Source organism: Manihot esculenta, chromosome 5 (genome assembly GCF_001659605.2).
Source record: "Manihot esculenta cultivar AM560-2 chromosome 5, M.esculenta_v8, whole genome shotgun sequence".
Lineage (NCBI taxonomy): Eukaryota > Viridiplantae > Streptophyta > Magnoliopsida > Malpighiales > Euphorbiaceae > Manihot > Manihot esculenta.
Genome location: NC_035165.2, coordinates 6,502,364 through 6,521,481, shown reverse-complemented (window position 1 = coordinate 6,521,481; position 19,118 = coordinate 6,502,364). Strand labels below are relative to the sequence as shown.

At 34.9% G+C, this 19,118-nt stretch overlaps 3 protein-coding genes and 1 pseudogene across 4 annotated transcripts; all 4 read right to left on the bottom strand.

Moving 5' to 3' along the window:
* Nucleotides 1-1,703: 1,703 nt before the first annotated feature.
* LOC110615038 lies at nt 1,704-3,612 on the bottom strand (annotated as a pseudogene).
* A 2,052-nt stretch (nt 3,613-5,664) lies between these two features.
* On the bottom strand, nt 5,665-9,928 carry LOC110616363 (tRNA (guanine-N(7)-)-methyltransferase non-catalytic subunit wdr4). Its single transcript, XM_021758766.2, has 10 exons — nt 9,616-9,928; nt 9,335-9,499; nt 8,860-9,040; nt 8,698-8,754; nt 8,535-8,605; nt 8,211-8,289; nt 8,049-8,108; nt 7,023-7,123; nt 6,862-6,922; nt 5,665-6,255 (listed from the first exon to the last, which is right to left on the bottom strand). Exons 1-10 carry the CDS (start codon nt 9,747-9,749, stop codon nt 5,866-5,868), a joined length of 1,299 nt encoding a protein of 432 aa, XP_021614458.1. The 5' UTR covers nt 9,750-9,928; the 3' UTR covers nt 5,665-5,865.
* Nucleotides 9,929-10,244: 316 nt separating this feature from the next.
* Nucleotides 10,245-15,673, bottom strand: LOC110616058 (F-box/kelch-repeat protein SKIP30). 2 transcript variants are annotated; one of them, XM_021758367.2, is made up of 2 exons: nt 15,221-15,673; nt 10,245-11,560 (listed from the first exon to the last, which is right to left on the bottom strand). In XM_021758367.2, the coding sequence occupies exon 2, from the start codon at nt 11,473-11,475 to the stop codon at nt 10,438-10,440; it is 1,038 nt and encodes a 345-aa protein (XP_021614059.1). In that variant the 5' UTR covers nt 11,476-11,560; nt 15,221-15,673; the 3' UTR covers nt 10,245-10,437. The 2 variants fall into 2 exon arrangements, with proteins under 2 accessions (XP_021614059.1, XP_021614060.1); XM_021758368.2 differs by lacking the exon at nt 15,221-15,673 and adding an exon at nt 14,079-15,214.
* A 1,740-nt stretch (nt 15,674-17,413) lies between these two features.
* Nucleotides 17,414-18,462, bottom strand: LOC110616046 (non-specific lipid transfer protein GPI-anchored 5). Its single transcript, XM_021758352.2, has 3 exons — nt 17,996-18,462; nt 17,787-17,903; nt 17,414-17,684 (listed from the first exon to the last, which is right to left on the bottom strand). Exons 1-3 carry the CDS (start codon nt 18,312-18,314, stop codon nt 17,560-17,562), a joined length of 561 nt encoding a protein of 186 aa, XP_021614044.1. The 5' UTR covers nt 18,315-18,462; the 3' UTR covers nt 17,414-17,559.
* Nucleotides 18,463-19,118: the final 656 nt, after the last annotated feature.

Below are 19,118 nucleotides of genomic sequence, written 5' to 3'. Positions count from 1 at the left end.
TGAACATAATAGAGTTAGGGGACAACATTTGAGGAGTTACCCTAAAATGACGGAAAATCTCAATAAAGAAAGGAGTAAAAAGGAAGGTCGGTCCAAAGTTGTGTTGTTTAACGAAAGAAATCAAGTTACGCCTCTGCTGAGCGTCTATCAAGCCCACCAGTGGTGGTTAAGGGAGAATAATTCGTGGATTGGGCAAAAGAGCCTTAATTTTAAAGATGGTGGTGTCAAAATAGTCGCGAAAAAAATAGTGGGAGAAGGAGGAAGAAGTGACAGAGGACACCAGACTCATTACATCAAGAAACCTAGTAGAAGCCATGAGGAGTAAGACGCATCTCGGATTGGAAAATCAGGGATTACAGAGAAGGGAAAGAGCAAGATAACAGAAGCAGCGCAAGAGGCAGAACAACGAGTTAAAGCAAGAGCGCAAATTTGAAATTGGTAAAGGCAAAGAAGGGACATTTTGGCAAAACTCTCCTGAGTCGCACGGTAATAATTAGGATCTCAAAGTTTACTCCTCATAAATCATGTAATAATTAATGAGCAGTTAAAAGGGCACTTGATGACGATCGAACTTTGGACATCCAGGCCTTAGCTAAACCCACGCTAGAAAAATTAGGTCTTAGTTCTATTAGGCCCCAATGCACGGGCCTACTTCTTATACAAGTCCAGGACTTACCCAAACGAGCTGGGCTGGGCGTGAACTTGCACATGGGAATCTGGCCTTGAATATCCGTTAGTCCCGTAGGACAACAAACCTTAGGATGCCCAGAATCGTGTTCAAGTGGTGCCGAATGGAATTAAATAGTCATCTGATGATAGAAAAGGACACGATACGTCCGTACGTACAGCCAGCGTAACAATAATAGGAGGGTACGAGTGCGAGACGTCTGTTACACGTCATTAGAGAACAAAAAAGATAAGAAATAAAAGGAAATAAAAGGGAGAGACAAACTAAACTTACCAAAATATACTTTGAATCTGACCTTTTACTGGATTTCAAACATCACCCATAATCTATTAATCCTAATTTTATTAGAATTTTGAAGTTGTAGCCCTTAATAAGATAATTCAAGCAAAGGTACCCTCTTTGGTGCTCTGGCGGCTTCCTGAACTTTCCTCAGTATCTTAATCCTTTTATATCCTGTTATTAGATGCCCTAAGAATCAATCATATCTTGATCGAGGAGGCATTTATTCTGGATCTTTTTTAAGTGTGAGGCCTTATGTTGTTGATCAAATTGGATTGAGCGACTTTAACGTCCACAAAGTCAGCAGCTATTGAACTGAATTTTCCAGCATTCAAGATGCCGAAATCTTCCACAGTGCCTCGAAGTGGGTGGCCAGTGTGTCCAGATTAATTGATTTCTTCGTGTATTTGCTTCCTTAATTTCCCAAATAGAAGCGCTGCAGGCTGAAACCCACAGCTACTTCACAGCTGAGCAGAAAGTTCCTCAGTCTTACAAAATTAAACAGATTCTTGACTATGACTTAAAATTTTTGTACTTATCTGTCATGCTAATATTTTATCAAGGTAATTAATTATTGCTGCATATTATTTAAGCATAATATCAAGTTTAGATGAAAGTGCTGATATTTCTTCCTAAATATTTACTCAACCAAATAAACAAAAATGGGTATAAGCAGAAAGGATGAGAACACACGGAAGGTTGAGAATTTCCACCCGTGAAATAATTGGTTGCCCAGTTTAATAATAGAAGCGATGATTGCTAATATAATCATAGAAATCAAGATTAACACAAAAACTTAGGCAGGTGGTCATACAATTGATCATTCTCAACTGTTTATCATCAAAGAATGGAAAAATGACAAGGGACAATATGCTATAGCAAGATTTGGCTTTTGATGAGAACTCTGAGAGCAGTGGCAGCTCAATTCTCTATCCCATTTAATACCATTTCTTGGTATCGGCATGCTTGACTGCAAGGCCTTTTCACCTCTGCATAATCAGCGAGGGAAGGAAGTTAATCCAAGAAGATTTACAGTTTTTAACTTATCAAGTAACTCTGTAATTTTTGGCAAGATCAAATGTAAATGAGGTCTTTGAAATCTTGAAAGAGAAGAAAGGAAAGGCCGAACCTGTAAACGAAAGTGTCATTTTTCTGTTGCAGATTCTTCTTGCATGTGGGACAAGCTGAGGAAACTCCTTGGGGCAGCGTTGGACTTATCTGATAAAGAACAATAATTCTCCAACACACAGTTATCAAATATATGAATGGTTTTTGGATTAGGACCATATGACATCACACACGTATAGTCCTCAGAAAGCTCTATCTCATTCATAGGAATGCAATCTGTGAGCACCCCAGGAGAAGTGTTGGTTTGGATTCCAGAATTTGTAGACCCAGATGCTGATAATTGATAATTTCTAGTTTTAATTCCAAAATCAGCTGGGGGAGAAAGCATACAATTTGCAGGTGGAGGGATTTGGACTCTAAGACTGGTTCCAAACAAGACTATTCTCTTGCTGGGTTTAGAGAAAGAGTTACTGCTCATTTCAGAGGCTTCTTCATCAATAAGTGCAACGCCAATGCCTCTGGTTTCTAATTTGTCCCATGATTGTTGATTCTCTGATAAAACTTCTGGGGATTTACATTGGTTCATGTCACACCAAAAGGGGTTTTTGAAGGGAGAGAAAGATTTAGTAGAGTCAAGAACTGAGGTAGGTGTAACAACAGCCTCAGCTTCAGCAAGAATCTTTAATGTGAAAGCTTTGAGACTTGGAGAAGTAAATAAAGATGGAGTTGGTTTTGTATGGTTCTGCATTGGAGGAGATTGAGAGCTGTGATCAGCATCAGTTATTAGAGGTTGCTTGCTGGCTACAGCTTTTGATCTATTCCTCAGCATAACTTCCTCTAATTCTCAGCACCACAAAATCACTGCATGCTCAATTAAAAAGAAGAAAAAACAAAGAATTAGTTGCTGATTGGGCAAAATAAAAAGAAGAGTAATGCATGCATGTACAAAACTCACCTGAAATGCCCAAGTTATACTATCCAAGCGATCACCGTAGATCGTTGCCAGTAATTGTCACAACTCACAAGATCCACCTTTGAAGGTTCCCAAGCAGAAAATATCCATGCCCAGAAACCATAAAAGAAAAGAAAAAAAAGCACAAAATTTCAAATTAAAAAACAAACCTGACACTGACACACACAGACTTGGGGAATTGAAATGCCTCCTAAATTTCTGTAGCCTCCATGACTGGACGCTAAGAAGAGAAACTGGGTCGTTCTGTCTATCTTCGAATCTCTTGTTTTAGCATTTGCTTTTAATCATTGAACAAGAACAGGAATCAAATCCCAGCAAGCCAAATGATCGGCAGGCAATATGAAGAAGAGCCGTCCCATTTAAAGAAAAAAGGGGGGAAAAGAAACTATATGGACAAGACGACCGGATTTTCAGGACGACATGGATAAATTGTAAGGTTTCGTAATCCCACGTAGAAAGGAAGAAGGCGATAAGTTACGAGTTTCTCTCTCAATTAACTCTGTTAGTGGGTTTTCGCTGTTGCTATGCTACCATCAGTTTCACTCTCACTTCCGCTTTATTCATTCTCAGGCCTTCGAAATTGCCTAGGATTTGCAACTTTGCAAAATGGAAAAAAGAAGAAAATTTATGAAATTATGCCTCTGTTTGTTTGAAAAAATAAATTATTTATTTAAAAAATATTTTTTAAATTCATTGTTAAATTTTAATTTTAAAAAATAAAATATATTAATAAATTTATATATAAATATCTTAATAATATTTTCGTAAGATGACTTTCTTTCTTCATTTGATTATTATATATGGACAAATATTTTATATATAAGATTGTTTTTAAATAATGATTCATTTAATTATTATATAAATAGAAAATAAATTAACCTATCGCAGATTTTCATTTTAGTGTATGTATAACATTCACCTTGTTCTATATTTTTATTTTAGTATATGTATGAATTACCCCAATTAAATCAGACTTATAATTTAATCTGTTACTATATTTTTAAAAAATAAAAAAGTTAATCAGTAGGATTTCTTTATTTTATTTCAAATTTAGTCATATAATTTTATACATTCTAATAATTTAATTTTTATAGTTTAAATATACGTGGTAAATTAGTTTTAAAAATAAAATATACCAAGAGTTACTCAACTATAATTTTCGTTGTAGGAATTAATTTATTAATATTTTAAAATACAAGCACTAAATAGCTAACTTTTACAAAATAAAGGGAATATTATATAGGTTTAGTTAAATTAAAGGATTAAATTATAATTTAAACAAAATAACACCAGCTTGTGGGTTCAGTAGGTCGCTGATGATTGTAAAGGAAGCCAATTGGATGGTTCTATTGTAGGGTTAGGTCACGTGAAGCCGGGCTGGCGCATGAGAATAACTAGATCAGGCTGTTGGTTTGGTTCAGATTGAATTATGAGCTGAAGTCAGGATTTTGATATGGGGCAAGGAAAACCAGAATCAGGCCACTGACAGCCAGTTCCTAGTGATTCTGGTCACGTGCTAAACCCAAATCACATAAAACTAAATTTTATATAGTTTTTTTATGGAGAGATCCATACAATTTTAATTATATCTTAAATTTATGGTAAATTGAGTTCTTGAATTTAATCAAATTTCTAATTTGATGATGATTTGGAGCCAATGGACCAGATTTTGATTTAAGAAAATTGTACTTGTTTTGCCAAAGAAAAAACTTAGAATTAAATTAGTGAAAAAAAACAACAATTCTGTTAATGAGGCATCTAATCTTTTGACACCCCATTTTCAAAAGTAGACTTCTCATGTCCCTTTAGAGAATCAAATCAATTGCTAAATTTTGCTAAGATGCTTTGTCTAGTGGATTGCTATCAGGACTTCCCTTGAAAGAATTCTACATTCTTTTTTTTTGCTCCGTTTCGGCTTCTTTTCTTCATTATCAAACTCATTGATCTTCCACACCAAAAGCTATAATCGTGTCTATCTGGTAGTCAGACAGCTCGTTTAGATATACGTGCAAGCACCAACTTGTCGGAGTGTGGGTTTTGATTACCATGTGGCAAAACCAAATTGGGTCATGAAATTATTGTGTGCCTAAGGATTTGTCCTCTTTACCTGGGCTTTTAATCACAGTGACCCCACCCATCTCCATCATGCAACCGGAGGTCTCTTTCAATGGTGCTCAAGTCTCAATCAGGCAAATAATTTTGAGTTCCAATAATGTAAACATGGAATTTGTTTATTGTGGGAGGCACCTCAAAAGGACCCTCTTCAAGCATTGATTTTCAGGGATGACAATTTAATTGGCACTTGGCACCAAGCAAGATTACCTGATGCTTCTTCTTCGGAGCCGCTTGTCGTTTGCGGTAGAAATGGAGTAACTTCTGTTCTCGTAAACTTATGCCATTTGTTGCCTTTATAACCTGCCAATTGGAAGGATTTAGAGTTCAAACTCCAAATTTGCTGCTCTGCAAATTACACTATCTGCCACCAAAAGAGCCCAGCTCTGCAAATTAGACAGACCTTGCAGGGTCCCAAAATCGTGTGCTTAGAAACTTGGGATTTTCAAGGATTTTATTGAGCACCTGCAACTTTTCGGATCTTGACCTCCCTTCCGCCGTTTTGAGTAGAGTTATATAACTAAGAGGGAATTAATAGTTGACATTATCAGAAATCATAACAAGTATCATTCCTCTTTCAAGTTTCAACCCAGAAAGCTGCAATGATTTATGCAGCTTCGAGTTTACTAATATTGTTGCAAAATAAATAACAGCTAAACCTAAGCAACTACAAAAATAACTCAAGCTCAGATGTCTCTAATCCATGAATCAGCGGACAGAACATTTGTTACAACTGCTGATCCTGTCACTGTTTGATTTTCCTATCATTTCTACCTCTCTTTCTAAATTCTCTCTTCTCCATGGTGTACTGCTTCTTAATTAACAAATTGCACATTGCTGTTTTTACAGCTTCAGCAGCTGCTAAGAAAACATTTTCCTCGATTGTCACACTTCCCTGCAACTTCTCTAGTAGTTTCACTGATCCAGGTAGTTCATCATCTCCCAACAAAGTTAGCTCATGCCCATCAGAATCAGGATTGCTTTTCTTAAATCCAGAAAGAACCCTCACTCGAGCCAAAGAATCACAATCAGAACCACTCAATTTTGAGACACCAGTTACCATCCATAGTAATTCTGCATCAGAGCCACTCCCCAAGCTTGTAGGAATGAAGCTCTCTCCCATAATAGAAACCACCTACAATAGTCACATCAGTAGGAGTTTGAAAAACCTTATTCATGTGGTGTATTGCATGCTTATACATATCTAGTTAAGAATTAAATATTCAGATTCAGCCAAAGATGTTCTCAAATTCATAGCAGACAAACATCAATGCAAATGTGTGTCTAAGGAATTCAGAAATTTGCAAACTAACGAATAGCATCTATTCAGCTGTATGGATGGCAAATGAGTTAAGAGGCCCAACCGGACAAGGGAATCAATGATATCCACTAAGATCCCTACTCTGAGTCTCTGACACCAAAATGATAATCAAAATTTTAGGGTTTAGTATATATTTTATCGCTAATAGTACATTAAAGTCATTATCATGTATATAATAACATTTTACTTGTTAGGACAAGAACAAATAATTTTCTTCTAAATAATGGTATTATTTTTCTAGTTCAAAATAAAATTGGCCAGGCTGACCAGTTCACAGTTCTACCAGGCAGTTTGACTGGTTCTTAGATAGATTCTCTTCTCTGGTTAATAATAAACAGAACTAAGCCAGTCAGGTTTCTAAGCTTTCAGGTGGAACCAGACCTTCGGTCTGAGTTTTAAAACCTTGGTTAGGAACCTCACCTTGATGGCATTCAGAGTTTTGGAAGAAAGCTCACAGCATAACAGCATTACTCCTCGCAAGCTAGCGTAGAATATGTGCAGTTCAGTACATTGAATAAACAGGCTCACATTTCAATAAAGAAAAAGGATTAGAAACAAATGCAGAGTGCTTAGAAACTTGCCCTTGAATGGCCACTGCAATGAGATTACCATCTGGAATTGTGCACAGATCAGAGACAGTATAACAGCCCTCATCACCTCCATTTGACTCTAGAAGTCCTGACTTCAATAAGTCAAAATAAAACAAGTAAATAGCCAACCATGAGTGGAGACAAGAAACAGGGCTCCTACTTTCTAAAACCCCAACAAGTCTTTTAATAGAGAAGAGAAAAGGAGATAAGTCTCAATGCGAGTTCTAATAGTATCACCAACCATGATTGAGTTCTGATGCAAACGCCCCCCCCCCTCCCAAAAATAATAATAATAATAATAATAAAGCTTGAAGCAAATAAACCGACACTTGAACTTCAAAAATGCAAAAACAATTAAAAAACCCCAGCCCATATTTATGTTGATGTGGATGACATGGTAAGTTGGGAAGTTTGTGAGGTAATTTTTATATTCCAATTCTTAGCTTTATCCATCTGCCATTCCAAGTAATGATACTTAGAAGCTGTGGAAGATGGTAATTAGGGGTGAGCATTCAGTCGGTTCGGTTCAAAACCGAACCGAACAAACCAAAAACCGAAATTTTAGTGTTTATGAAAACCGAACCGAACCGATTTTGGTCAGAAACCGAATCGAATCGAACCGGTCTGATTCGGTTCGATTCGGTTCGGTTTGATCGGTTTCGATTTTTAATAATTTTTTATTTTTTACACTTTATTTTTAATATTTTAAAATTTAATTAAAATATTTTAATCTTAATATAATTTAATTTCTCTGTATTATTGAAAAAACATATTATTATCACTAATCGGTTCAGCTCGGTTTTTTCGATTTTTTTCTGATCAAAACCGAACCGAACCGAAATAACCGAAATTTCTGAAATTAAAAATCAAACCGAACCGAAATGTATAAAAAACCGAACTAAATTTTCAAATCGATTCGGTTCGGTCGGTTTTTTCGGTTTGAACCGAATATTGCTCACCCCTATTGGTAATGAAACCATCATGAACCTAAGGGATAATTTTTAACAAAAGACATACCTTAGCACCAACTTCACAAGTATCAAGAAGTGACCCGGATGTAATATCCCACAAGCGAACCTGCATAGATAGTGCCCCTCAACTATAATTCACACTTTGCACATTGATAAAAGAAGGCATCTGATTTAAATAAAAAATATGCTGTCTTATATAAATGCTCACCGTAGAATCACCGCTGCCAGAAACAAGAAACCCCAGGAAATAATCCACTGTGCAAATAAAGGCAAGGCAGGAGACAAACCTGTCAATAGATTCATGAAAAGGTACAAACATCAATCTAGTCACTAGAGAGGAAATGGAATGTATTCAGAAAATATATGCAATAATCAAATATAGTTAGCTAAAAAGAAACTGGCAAGCAAGATCTAAGTTCCATCCTGCAATACTTAACTAAGTTTGACCTTTAATTCATTTTCCAATTTATAATAATGTGCACAAATGCAACAATAATGCAAGGAAAATAGACAAATATAAAAAGTCTCTCACTCTGTATGACCAAGGCAAAAACTTTGTATCTCATGAGCTCCATCTAAGGGCTTCTTTGGAAACACAGTTACCTGACATGAGATTAATATGATGTTAACTGGATGTTTTTTGAAAAACAAGCTATTTATTTGTCTTGTTAATTGGTAATGAAAAGTTAACTTACACGGATCTTAAAGTCACGATCTGCACTAACAATAAATTGTCCATCTGGTGAAAATTCCTGAATATTAATCCGGAATCAGCTTGCTGGTGAAATAATGCCGCTTTTTAAATTGCCCAAAGTGTCCACATGACTGAGAAGATGAAAGAACTGAGAATAACTCACCAGGCTAGTAATGATGCTGCAATAATGAGCAAGCAAGGGTGCTGCCTTTCTATTAACTAAAGATTCATTTCCATCAAGCTCATGCAGACCCACCACCCAAACAACTCCAAACTTATCAGCAAAACAAACATACAGCCCATCATTGCTTATAGCAACTGCACTCACTCTTTTCTCTGCGCAACTGTTGTGCATTTACAAACATCAGGGATATTTTAACCAAAATATAATTTCCAAGCTTCAATGTGTTTAATGTAGCCACCACGAATTAACTCCAATAGGAAATATTCATTAACAAAGTTCAGCATAAGTCGCATTTTCAGCGCAATTTTGAGATTCTAGGGGATGAATCCAAATTAATAAAGGACAAATCAGATTAAAATTTAAGAAAAATTAAAGCATTTCAATAGAACGCACCTCATGCACATTATTAGAACACATAAAACAATTAAGTACAGCTTGGACTGGAAGAACTCACACAGAACTAATGCAGCGCCAAGAGTCGGTTGACCATATCTTGACAAGCTTATCATCAGCGGCGGATACAAGAAGCTTCCCATTTGGACTATATCGAATGGCTCTTATTGAATCCTTATGGAAAGGCTGAGCAGAATCATCCACCAAAGATACCCCGCGACCACCTCTAACATAAACCCATAAAACAATGGCAAAACGAATCGTTTAACATTACAATCAAATCCTTCCAGTTCGAAAAAAAGTAAGGACAAATGAATGACAATAACAATGGAGATTGCTTACAGGAGGTCGAAGATGCGGAGGTCCGATCCGACTGCGACTGCGACAGAATTCTGGTTGGGATGAACACTAATCAAGGCCGGGGCAACCTCAATGTCTTTGTTGTTTTCTCCCGCTTCAATTTGAGTGTCGTCCATGATCAAACGCCAATGAAGGAAGGAAAAGTTGGTTACTCGGTTTTAGGGTTTTTGTCGGTCATCCGGATGAAGAGGGTTCAGGGTGCGGGCATTTCGGGGCAGGTTTGGAATATATGGCGGGCCTCTCCCCTGATTCTGAAGAGCCCAACGAGCCGATACTAATAAGAAGTGGATAACAGTGGTTTTTTTTTTTTTATCTTTTCGAGAAAGTGGACGACAGTTTGATCACATGATTTTATATATATTCTTTGTGTAAGAAGTGAATTTAAAACATGATGAGAGATGTCACTATGGCCAACTTCGACACAAACTGTTAACGTTCTTGAGAATGGAGTGATTAAATTTCAAAATGCTTTCTAAGAACAAAATTTTAAATGATTTTTTTTAAAAAAAAAAAGGAGGTAGAAAAAATGGATGAAAGAAAATGGGTGCACGTCCGTCCCGTCACTAAGTTTCATATCCTACTCGCTGGTTAAATTAAACCGCTTTCAAGTGTTAAGCTCAAGAAGGAAGTTTCTCAACTCAAAACCCCTAACATCCACCAGTTCCACAGAAATCAAAGGATGAAGGCTCAGAAGCCAAAGAGAAAAATTTACATTCCTTGTCTCCAAAAATAGGAGGGAAACCAATGCCTTGACAAGAGCATAATTTTCACAAAATAAAAAAACAAATTTAAACAAATGGAGATCTATATTCTCAGCTGCGTACATCCAAGAATTGCACCACGGCACCTTGTCATCGGAGCGGCCTGTCGCCAAGTTGGTCTCTCACCCCCAACTGTCAAGACATCAACATCAGACATTGGCTTGATATCCCAATTCCATCGGTCAGGACCAATCACCCCACCTATCACATATATGTCATCTCCCAGCCCAGTCATTGCAAATCCAATCCTTCTCCGGAATTCGGATGCTGAAACCACTACTTTCCTCATTTTCCCTTCCTGCTTGCAAATTAGTCCATGGCTCATCACATACAACGCCCCGTGAACAACTGCCATTGGACCTTGGAGCCAACCATAATCCTCAACTGTCCATCCAGACTCTACATTGTCCAATACTTGCACTGTTGATAACCCCTTGTGCAAAACGTGCATCTTTCCCCCAATAACTACTCCAGAGCATGCTGAATTGTGACTGCGATTGAGATCCAGTATTGGGATCCACACATCTTTCTCTGGATCATACATTTCCGCTTGAGATATTGATTTTCGGCAGCTAGTGAAACCACCTGCAACAATTATCTTTCCTTTCAAAACACAGCATGCAAACATTGCACGGGGCACATGCATGGACGCACGTGGAGTCCACAGGCGTAACACAAGGTCATATGACCACACCTCATTGGTTGCAAAGCTTCCATCCTGGTCACCGGTCAATGGGTCTACAGCATCACTTCCGCCGCCAAGCACATACAATTTTCCAGCAGTAGACACAACACCAAAATGGGAAAGGTGCCTGATTTTTGAGGGCAGAACTGGAAGAGTAATCCAAAGGTCTCGAAGAGGATCATAAAGCTGCCACAGATTCTCAGGATCAAAAGCACACACACATAGCAGATCCTCTGCTGAACCAACCTCTTGTCGGGCTTTAAACAGCTCAGGACTAAATATAGCAGCCCGCCATGAATGAGAAACAAGCTCTAACTTGGGATGGAGGTAGAAGGGAACTCGTGCAATGCACCTGATAGCAATGGCATCTGGAAGACCTTCAATCAGTTCAGACATACTAATCACTGTTTCACCTAGTCCCAAATGATCCTTCGCCCGTAAATTTGTTGCTGTGCTGATGAAAGTATTTGCATAGGGCTATCTGATATAATAGATCAATAAGCATGGTTAAGTGGAAACGAACTCATAGACTAAGAATTTCAAAAGCAACATACTTATCAAGGTGGATCTGATTTCATCTGAATATTATAAGAAAACAGGTATGAGACTTGTGTTAGATGTCAACGAAAACACTTGAAAAAAAAAATCCTTGAAGAACCCAATAACCATCATTCCCAACCTGCACAATGGTCATATGTTGATATTGTCACAGAAAGACTTGACATAATTATCTCATTTTATTCCATCTATAATCAGACATCTCTATTTATTTTTGACACTGTTGGTAAATCTTATTAACTAAAAATCTAACTGCAATAAAACAGGAGCCTAATGTGTTTTAGACAAGTGAAAACAGTTGGAACAGAAAGGGACAAATGAAAATGGCAAACATAATTGAAATCCCTATCAATGTTTATGAATCACCTCATTTCTCAAATTTAAAACTGCCAAAGTTAACAATGTTAGTGTCTAAAATTAGGAATGGAGGTGCAGTTATTAAAATGCAACCATTTCAAATATTAAGATATTATCATCTAGAAGAACGGAACAATAAATGAGGATGTAATTCATAGGACCAAATCTAGATAAATGAAAAGGAGAAGGATAACTGGTGTGTCATATGATTGTAGTATCTCTGACAAAGTTAAGATAGGTTCCATAGATTTATGGTCATGCCAGCTATATCGTATAGGAGAGAATGTTAGGCATCTTAAAGTATACTATGCCCACAAGATGACTGCACCACAATTTGGTGCCAAAATATGGATGTCTAAGTAAATGGTTAATAATATGATAATGGATGAGATTATGCATGACCCAATCTGCCAGAGAGCACACACTAAGGACAAAACAAGGGAGGGTCAAATTAAGACTGCTTGGTCATGTCCAATGTAGAGCATCAAACTCCACTAAGAAAGTGTGGTAAGTTAGTGATAGAATGAGTGAGAAGATAAAATGGAGAGTCCTAAAATGCTTTGACGGGGAAGTATTATCAAAAGATTTACAATTTTCAGATATTAATGAGAATTTGGTTTCAAACAAGATTAAATAGCGAAAAAAGAATACATATAACGAAGATGACCCATTTTTTATTATGGTATCCTAGACTGAGTATCTGCCTTTAAAATATTTGGGATTCAACAACATAGAATTCCTATAAATCCTAGAATTTTAATCATTTTCATTGCATGAAGTGTTTATGAACAGGTTAACAAATCCTACAAGATTTAACCAAATGTAAATTGTTCAAGCAGGGATTATGAATTCAAATTCCATAAATTTCTTGTTGAGATGAAAACCTTAATTAGGCGGAACATTAAGGTTTCACAAGGATAAGAAATAGACTTCTTAGTATGGTAAATTTAGCTGACAAAGTCTCCAGCACAAGAAAATCACCTCTTTGACAGATTGTTATACAAAGAAATTGATGTTCCAAAACATCACAAGTAACCAATAATTGATACAGTATAGGACAAAGACCAACAAGGTGTAGAGACATAAAAGACCCTTTTTTTTTCTTTCTCAAGACTAACTTCCTTGTCCTAGGGTGGGAACTTTGAGCAAAATCAAAGTATCATATTTCTCAAAAAATTATACAGCCCTTCAAGTGTTATGTATATTTGTGATATTCATGATAATAACAAGATATTTGCAGCAGATTTTTTACAAGTAAAATGGTATCTAGCATATCATATTCCACACTGGCTATGGTATTTCATGGAGATATTGGAATTCCCTTGAAAAAATGAAAACACTTCTAAAACTTCAATCTGAAATATATTATACACTTTTTTTACCCCTTAACAAACATACACCTACATGCTTGCTTTTTAATAATAGAAATGCAAAAACCAATCACAAGAACCATAAACTTAGCTCAGTCGTAACTAGTGCTCATTTGTTACCATTAGTTTGATTTAGACTTACTAGAAATTGCCTATATGACCACTCTATTAGGATCGCATAAACATATTACTTTTCATATGATTTTTTCACAAAATAAACTAAACAACAAAAAGTCCTGCCACAAGAAAATAGTTCAAACAACAAGTGCATGAATAGAACAGACAGTGCTATGATAGTAACATTGAGATGGCTATGGTCTTATATGTGAATGGAATTAGAGGAAAAAACATACACTTAACAGCAATGACAGACTAAAAGGCACCAAGATCAATATTTTAAAAAAGCTTTATCAAAAAGTCAATGAATGAATCAACCAACATTCCAAGATATGAATTTTAATTCATAAATAATGAAAATACAAAAATAAATGGGCTTAAACAGCACTGATGGGATATAAGCCTTATGATCTAATCTAGGCAATATTCATTCATACTATGTTCCAATGAAACTTCCTTCTGTAACATAATCAAAACCCTTGAATTTCCAATAAAAATCAATAGTTTTTCTTAATATCTTCTCAATTAGCAAAAGTTCTCCAGCAACAGATGAAAGAAAAACAAGTAAAGAATGAGAGAAAGGCAATAAAACCGTACCAAATCCAAGAGTTCAAGTATTTACATCTTTTCTGGATTCAAATCCAATGTCAATTCACAGAATTACATTGAGACGAACACTACGTAGGCAATCTTCTAAATCAAAATACAACAAAAGAGAGTTTCAATCCAAGCAAAATTGGCTATTAAATTTCCATGTATTGTTTAAAACCCTTAACTCCACTTGGAAAATTTTATAAAATCCCATGTTAAGTAAATTTATAGTGTCAGCCCGCTACAAAATTCACATCCAACTGACAGAAACACAGATATTTTAGTTCAAAGCTAACATAATACTGCTAACCCATCTTCCTGATCAAGTACAGAAAGCAACAGTCTAATACATAGAGCTTCACACAGATATATACATTGTGATTTGTGAAACTAACGCATGAATTATCTAAGGCCCTTAACTTTCCCTAGGGATTGAATGTATATCTCCTGAAACACAACAGCCAGATATCCAACAAGCTAAGATATTAGCGTTGATATTTTCCATATATTTCTAAGCAGATTCACAAGCACTCGCAAGTGCATTAATCATAAAAATTCCACATACAACTTTGGCAGAAATAATATCATGAGCATTTGAGGTAACAATTTCATCAGGGAAAAGCCAGCGTGCATCACCGCAAATCTCATATTCACATACGTAAATCCAAGATCGAATTGTGTTTTAAAACAATGTAAAATAACCTCATAATTGGCTGGAGAAAGCCCAAAACCCCACACCTAAAACAAGAAGCTTTAGCGTCTAACACATGCAAATCATGATCAAAACTCCAAAAATTCTAGTACAATCCAGAGGCATTTTTAACTATCAAACGGAAAATCTCTAGGCATTTCTAAATATTGAACGGAAAGCAAATTCCTTAACAAAATCAAAACGCAGAGGCATCAAATAAAAATCATAACACTGAAAATCAACCGCAGGAAAGAACAACACGACAACAAAAAAAAACCCAAAAAAATTCAGTTTTCTAACTTCCATTGCAAAACCCGCTCCCAATTCAGCACAAGAAATAAGGGGTATTCCATAATTTCACAATCTAGTCAATATATGAAGCAATTGGCCATCAAAATTGGTGAGAGAAGTCCATGGCCTCTGCCTAAACAGGAAGTCAGAGAGCGAGATGGTTTACCTTGAGAAGCAATACAATTAACGGGGTCGTATCGTTTTGATTTATAGAGGTAAACAGCGGAAGAGAGTTGCGTAGGATTACCTGCGAGAGAGTATTTAGAGAGCTAAATGCTAAGGCAAAAAGGCCGAGTTAGAATAATGAAGGCTCTATAATAGAGGTTTGTTGGTCTTACGGATTTTAAGCGTTAAATAAAAAAGATTTGTAATCTCGGCTTACCCTAAAACAGAGCATGGCAAATTGGGATATTAATGCCTTTGGCCTTCACCGCGATGGCAATTTCGTTAATTTATACCCATGTTTGGTCGACACGTGGTTAAAATGCAGCTTGAAAATTTTCATTCTTTCCTTCCTTCAAATCTTTCTTCACTGACTTCACTCTGTCGTTTATGACGAAAGTGGCTGCCTCACGAGTTTTTCCACTTCTAATTAAACTGACTTCGGGTTTCACTACTTTTCAATATTAGCTTTTGATCATTGATTAAATATGAAATAAATGAGAGAAAGCCACAGGAAAAGAGTTGGATTCTGGGGGTGGGTTGCTTTACCTCGGTATTTTTTCTGACCATGGTTTTTTACTTGTTTAATTTTGTTTTTTTTTTTTATTTCAGGAAGTGTGTGCTTCTAGTGTGAGGTTTGCGATTAAAATTTATTTAGTTTGTATGTCTTTTAGCCTTCTTTTAGTGGTGGATTTATCTAATGGCTCTCTCTTTTTTATAGTTTTTTTTCTGCTTCTTCTATGGATTCTTTTATATTTTAAAGGATAAGTTAGCATATTTCGACGTTGACATTTTGAAACTACGCTGATTTATTCGGTGATCATTACTTCTTTCGATTATATGTTATGAATTTTATTATATTTTTTTATGTGCCTTGATTTTATATTGATATGAGATTTAATTTTTCATGTTGTTGCTAGACATTTCTTCTCTATTTTTTTATGCATCTTCATTTTTCATCTGTTTCTCATCGTGTATGATCTTTGGTTGAAGCTTGCTTAGTAGGATCGGTCGTTTTTCCAACTATAGTGTGAACAGTAATTGCTTTTCTAGATTTATTGAGTCTTATAAAAAAGTCTCAAAACATTTCTACTTCTAATTATTTTTTGTTGGCTATTTCGATAAATTTTTTTATGATTTGAAAGGTAAATTAATTAATTATTAATATTCATATAGTATCGTGCTTTCTTTAATTTCTCTATAACATTTTGTTTTAACAGGTTTAATTCGATGAATTAATCTTAAATTTATTGTTTGACATAATTTATTTTATAAGATACATGTTTTTTAAAAATTATATAAGCTTTATACTTATTTTAAAATAAAAATATTTTAAATTAAAAAATTAAATTATTTAATTTAAATAAAATAATAATTATTTTAAAAAAATAATTAAATGAAATTTTTGCGAAATTTAGAGGTTAAAAATTTTAACTTTAACAGTCCATTCTCATATAATAAAAAAATAGAAAATATTTTATCAATTTTTAATTCCATTAAATATTTTCATTTATTTATTAATTTAGGAAAAATCTTAAATAAATATGTAATTAATAAATAAATTAAAATTACAGTATGCATACATTTAATTGCATTCTATTAGTTGAATAATACACACTATAATAAATAATTAAAAGTAAAAAAAATTGCTGCTATATTAATTAACATATAATAAAAATATAAATGAAGTTTTAACTCATTAGTTTATTTCAAAAAAATATATAAATATAAATAATTACCGTTAATGAAATATAAAAATTATAATAAACGATAAATATTACGAAATTTATTTAGCAATAATAATATTTATTATTGTTAATAATTATTTTTAATAATAATATTTAATTGCATTCAGTCAGTAAACTATATATTTTAAAAATGATTATATACAATAACTTTTTATGTTTTTTAATATCCTTTTATTTCATAATTTTTATTTATTTTATTTTTTCACATATTAATCAGTAATTTTAATTAAATATGCTTTTCAATGTTTTGATTTGATACCAGCCCAGATCATAGTAACTCTCATAACATTTGATTCGCAGGGTGTACATCGTATGGTGTATAAGAAATTTCTCACATAGCCGATTTTTTTCCGACCAGTAGCCCATCGGTGTTAAGGATTGCAATTGACTTGGTTAATATTAGTCCATAAGCCAATAAATTGCAGAGGTACCTTGACAATTTTCAGAAATAAAATGGGAAAATGGAAGCAGTTTCTTATTTCTTGCAGCAATCTAACAAATGATACATGGGAAACAAATTCAGTAGCTCAACATGGTTACAAGTGTCATTTATAGCTGCAGACAATCGAACGAGCTTTGGATCTCCAAGGAAAGCTTAGAATCTAATGTCTGAAACACATGAAGCAATGAAAATGATGAATATGGTGAGATGAAGTTGAATTCTTGTGAGGCTTGCAGCTGAACTGCCACCTGCTGCTGGCACTGTCTTGGAACCGCCTCCTGGATAGAATAATATGATCATCAGGACAGAATTTCAATAATTAGTTTTCATGTTTTTAATGTTAAAACGTTTGAAATTTTGCCTGAAGTGTTTTTTCAAACCTGCAGGAACGATTGGCACTGATCGTGTATTTGGAGTTTCAGGTGTATCATCTGAAGAATCTGCTGGAGGAATCGCTGGCGAACTTACTGGTGGGGCTGATGGACCATTACCGGCAGCTGTTTGAAAAAATGACCAAGTGAAATTAATACAGCCATATTAAAATTCTTGCTATATAACTGTAGCATGTAGTTTAACCCAGTTGACATACCATTGCACTGGCTAACTGGCGGTGTTTGCACATTACAAGCTCCAGGGAGTGACAGAGCTTGAGTTTGGTTAATGGTAAATCCCAGTGATGAGCCACCACCAGTCAGCAATGCACAGAGGCATAGTGGCTGAGATTGAACAACAGTAGCAAGCTGGGAGCAGCAGGAAGCTGATGGAGTTGAGGAATTTCCTGTGACATAGTTAAGGCATGGGGTTAAGCCCACTAGGGCAGTAGTGCAGCCTGATTGAGCAGTGGCTCTATGACAGAGCATCATCATAAGGAACAGAAGTGCACACAGCTCAAGCCCTTTTGAAGCCATTTGGATTTTCTGGAATTTATGGCGGTAACGAAGGCTAGAAAATATTGTTGGAACTTGGGAGAATGGAATCTCTGTATGTCTGATTGTTGGCAGTTCACTATTGCTAGATTTCTATTTATAGTAACTGAGTTCAGATTGAAGCTCAAGAGTAAGATTTATGGTGGAAGCTAGTAAGGAAAATGACCTGTTAGTTATGTTTGGATAGCCAACTTTTTCTAACATGGGGGTTATGGGTAGAAATATTCGAAGAAGCTCAACCATTCTTGCTACTTGGAAAGTCACGTTTCACATTGTAAGAATATAAAATTATAAAGTTCAATATTGTCTAACTTGTTTGTTTCAACAACCCATAGTTATATGATAAAAGTAGTAGCAATGAATAGCTAATTTTAACGTTGAGGAATTATTGAAAGCAGTCGAATATAAACTTTAATTCAATTTAAAATTGATGCGTTATTTAAAATTTAAAAAAAATTATCTAAAAATATGATAGGATCTACATATTGTATTTTAATTTTTAAAGAATTTTATATATAAATTAATTTTTAAATAATTATATATATAAATTAATTTATATATTCGAATGTGTATGAGAATTTTTCAAAATGGTTGAACTTTGGATTATTTCATTTTAATTAAAGTATGCAATTTTTCATATTTCTTAGGACATTAAGGCTTTTTTTTCAATTATATATTGTCACCCGTTAACTAACTCCCAAGCAATTTAAAATTATAAAAATTTTCAATTGACCCTTTGTTCTGATCAGCATGTACTAATACAGAAGTATCCATAAAATTTGGAAA

Coding starts and splice junctions, on each gene's coding strand:
- LOC110616363 (XM_021758766.2), bottom strand. CDS start 9,749: ATGGACGACACTCAAATTGAAGCGGGAGAAAACAACAAAGACATTGAG. Junction 8,290..8,534: donor TTTTGCCTTGGTCATACAGA/GTGAGAGACTTT, acceptor ATCTATTGACAG/GTTTGTCTCCTGCCTTGCCT. Junction 6,256..6,861: donor AAACTCTGAATGCCATCAAG/GTGAGGTTCCTA, acceptor TGACTATTGTAG/GTGGTTTCTATTATGGGAGA.
- LOC110616058 (XM_021758367.2), bottom strand. CDS start 11,475: ATGTCTGAACTGATTGAAGGTCTTCCAGATGCCATTGCTATCAGGTGC.
- LOC110616046 (XM_021758352.2), bottom strand. CDS start 18,314: ATGGCTTCAAAAGGGCTTGAGCTGTGTGCACTTCTGTTCCTTATGATG. Junction 17,904..17,995: donor GCCAGTTAGCCAGTGCAATG/GTATGTCAACTG, acceptor TTTTTCAAACAG/CTGCCGGTAATGGTCCATCA. Junction 17,685..17,786: donor AGTGCCAATCGTTCCTGCAG/GTTTGAAAAAAC, acceptor TATTCTATCCAG/GAGGCGGTTCCAAGACAGTG.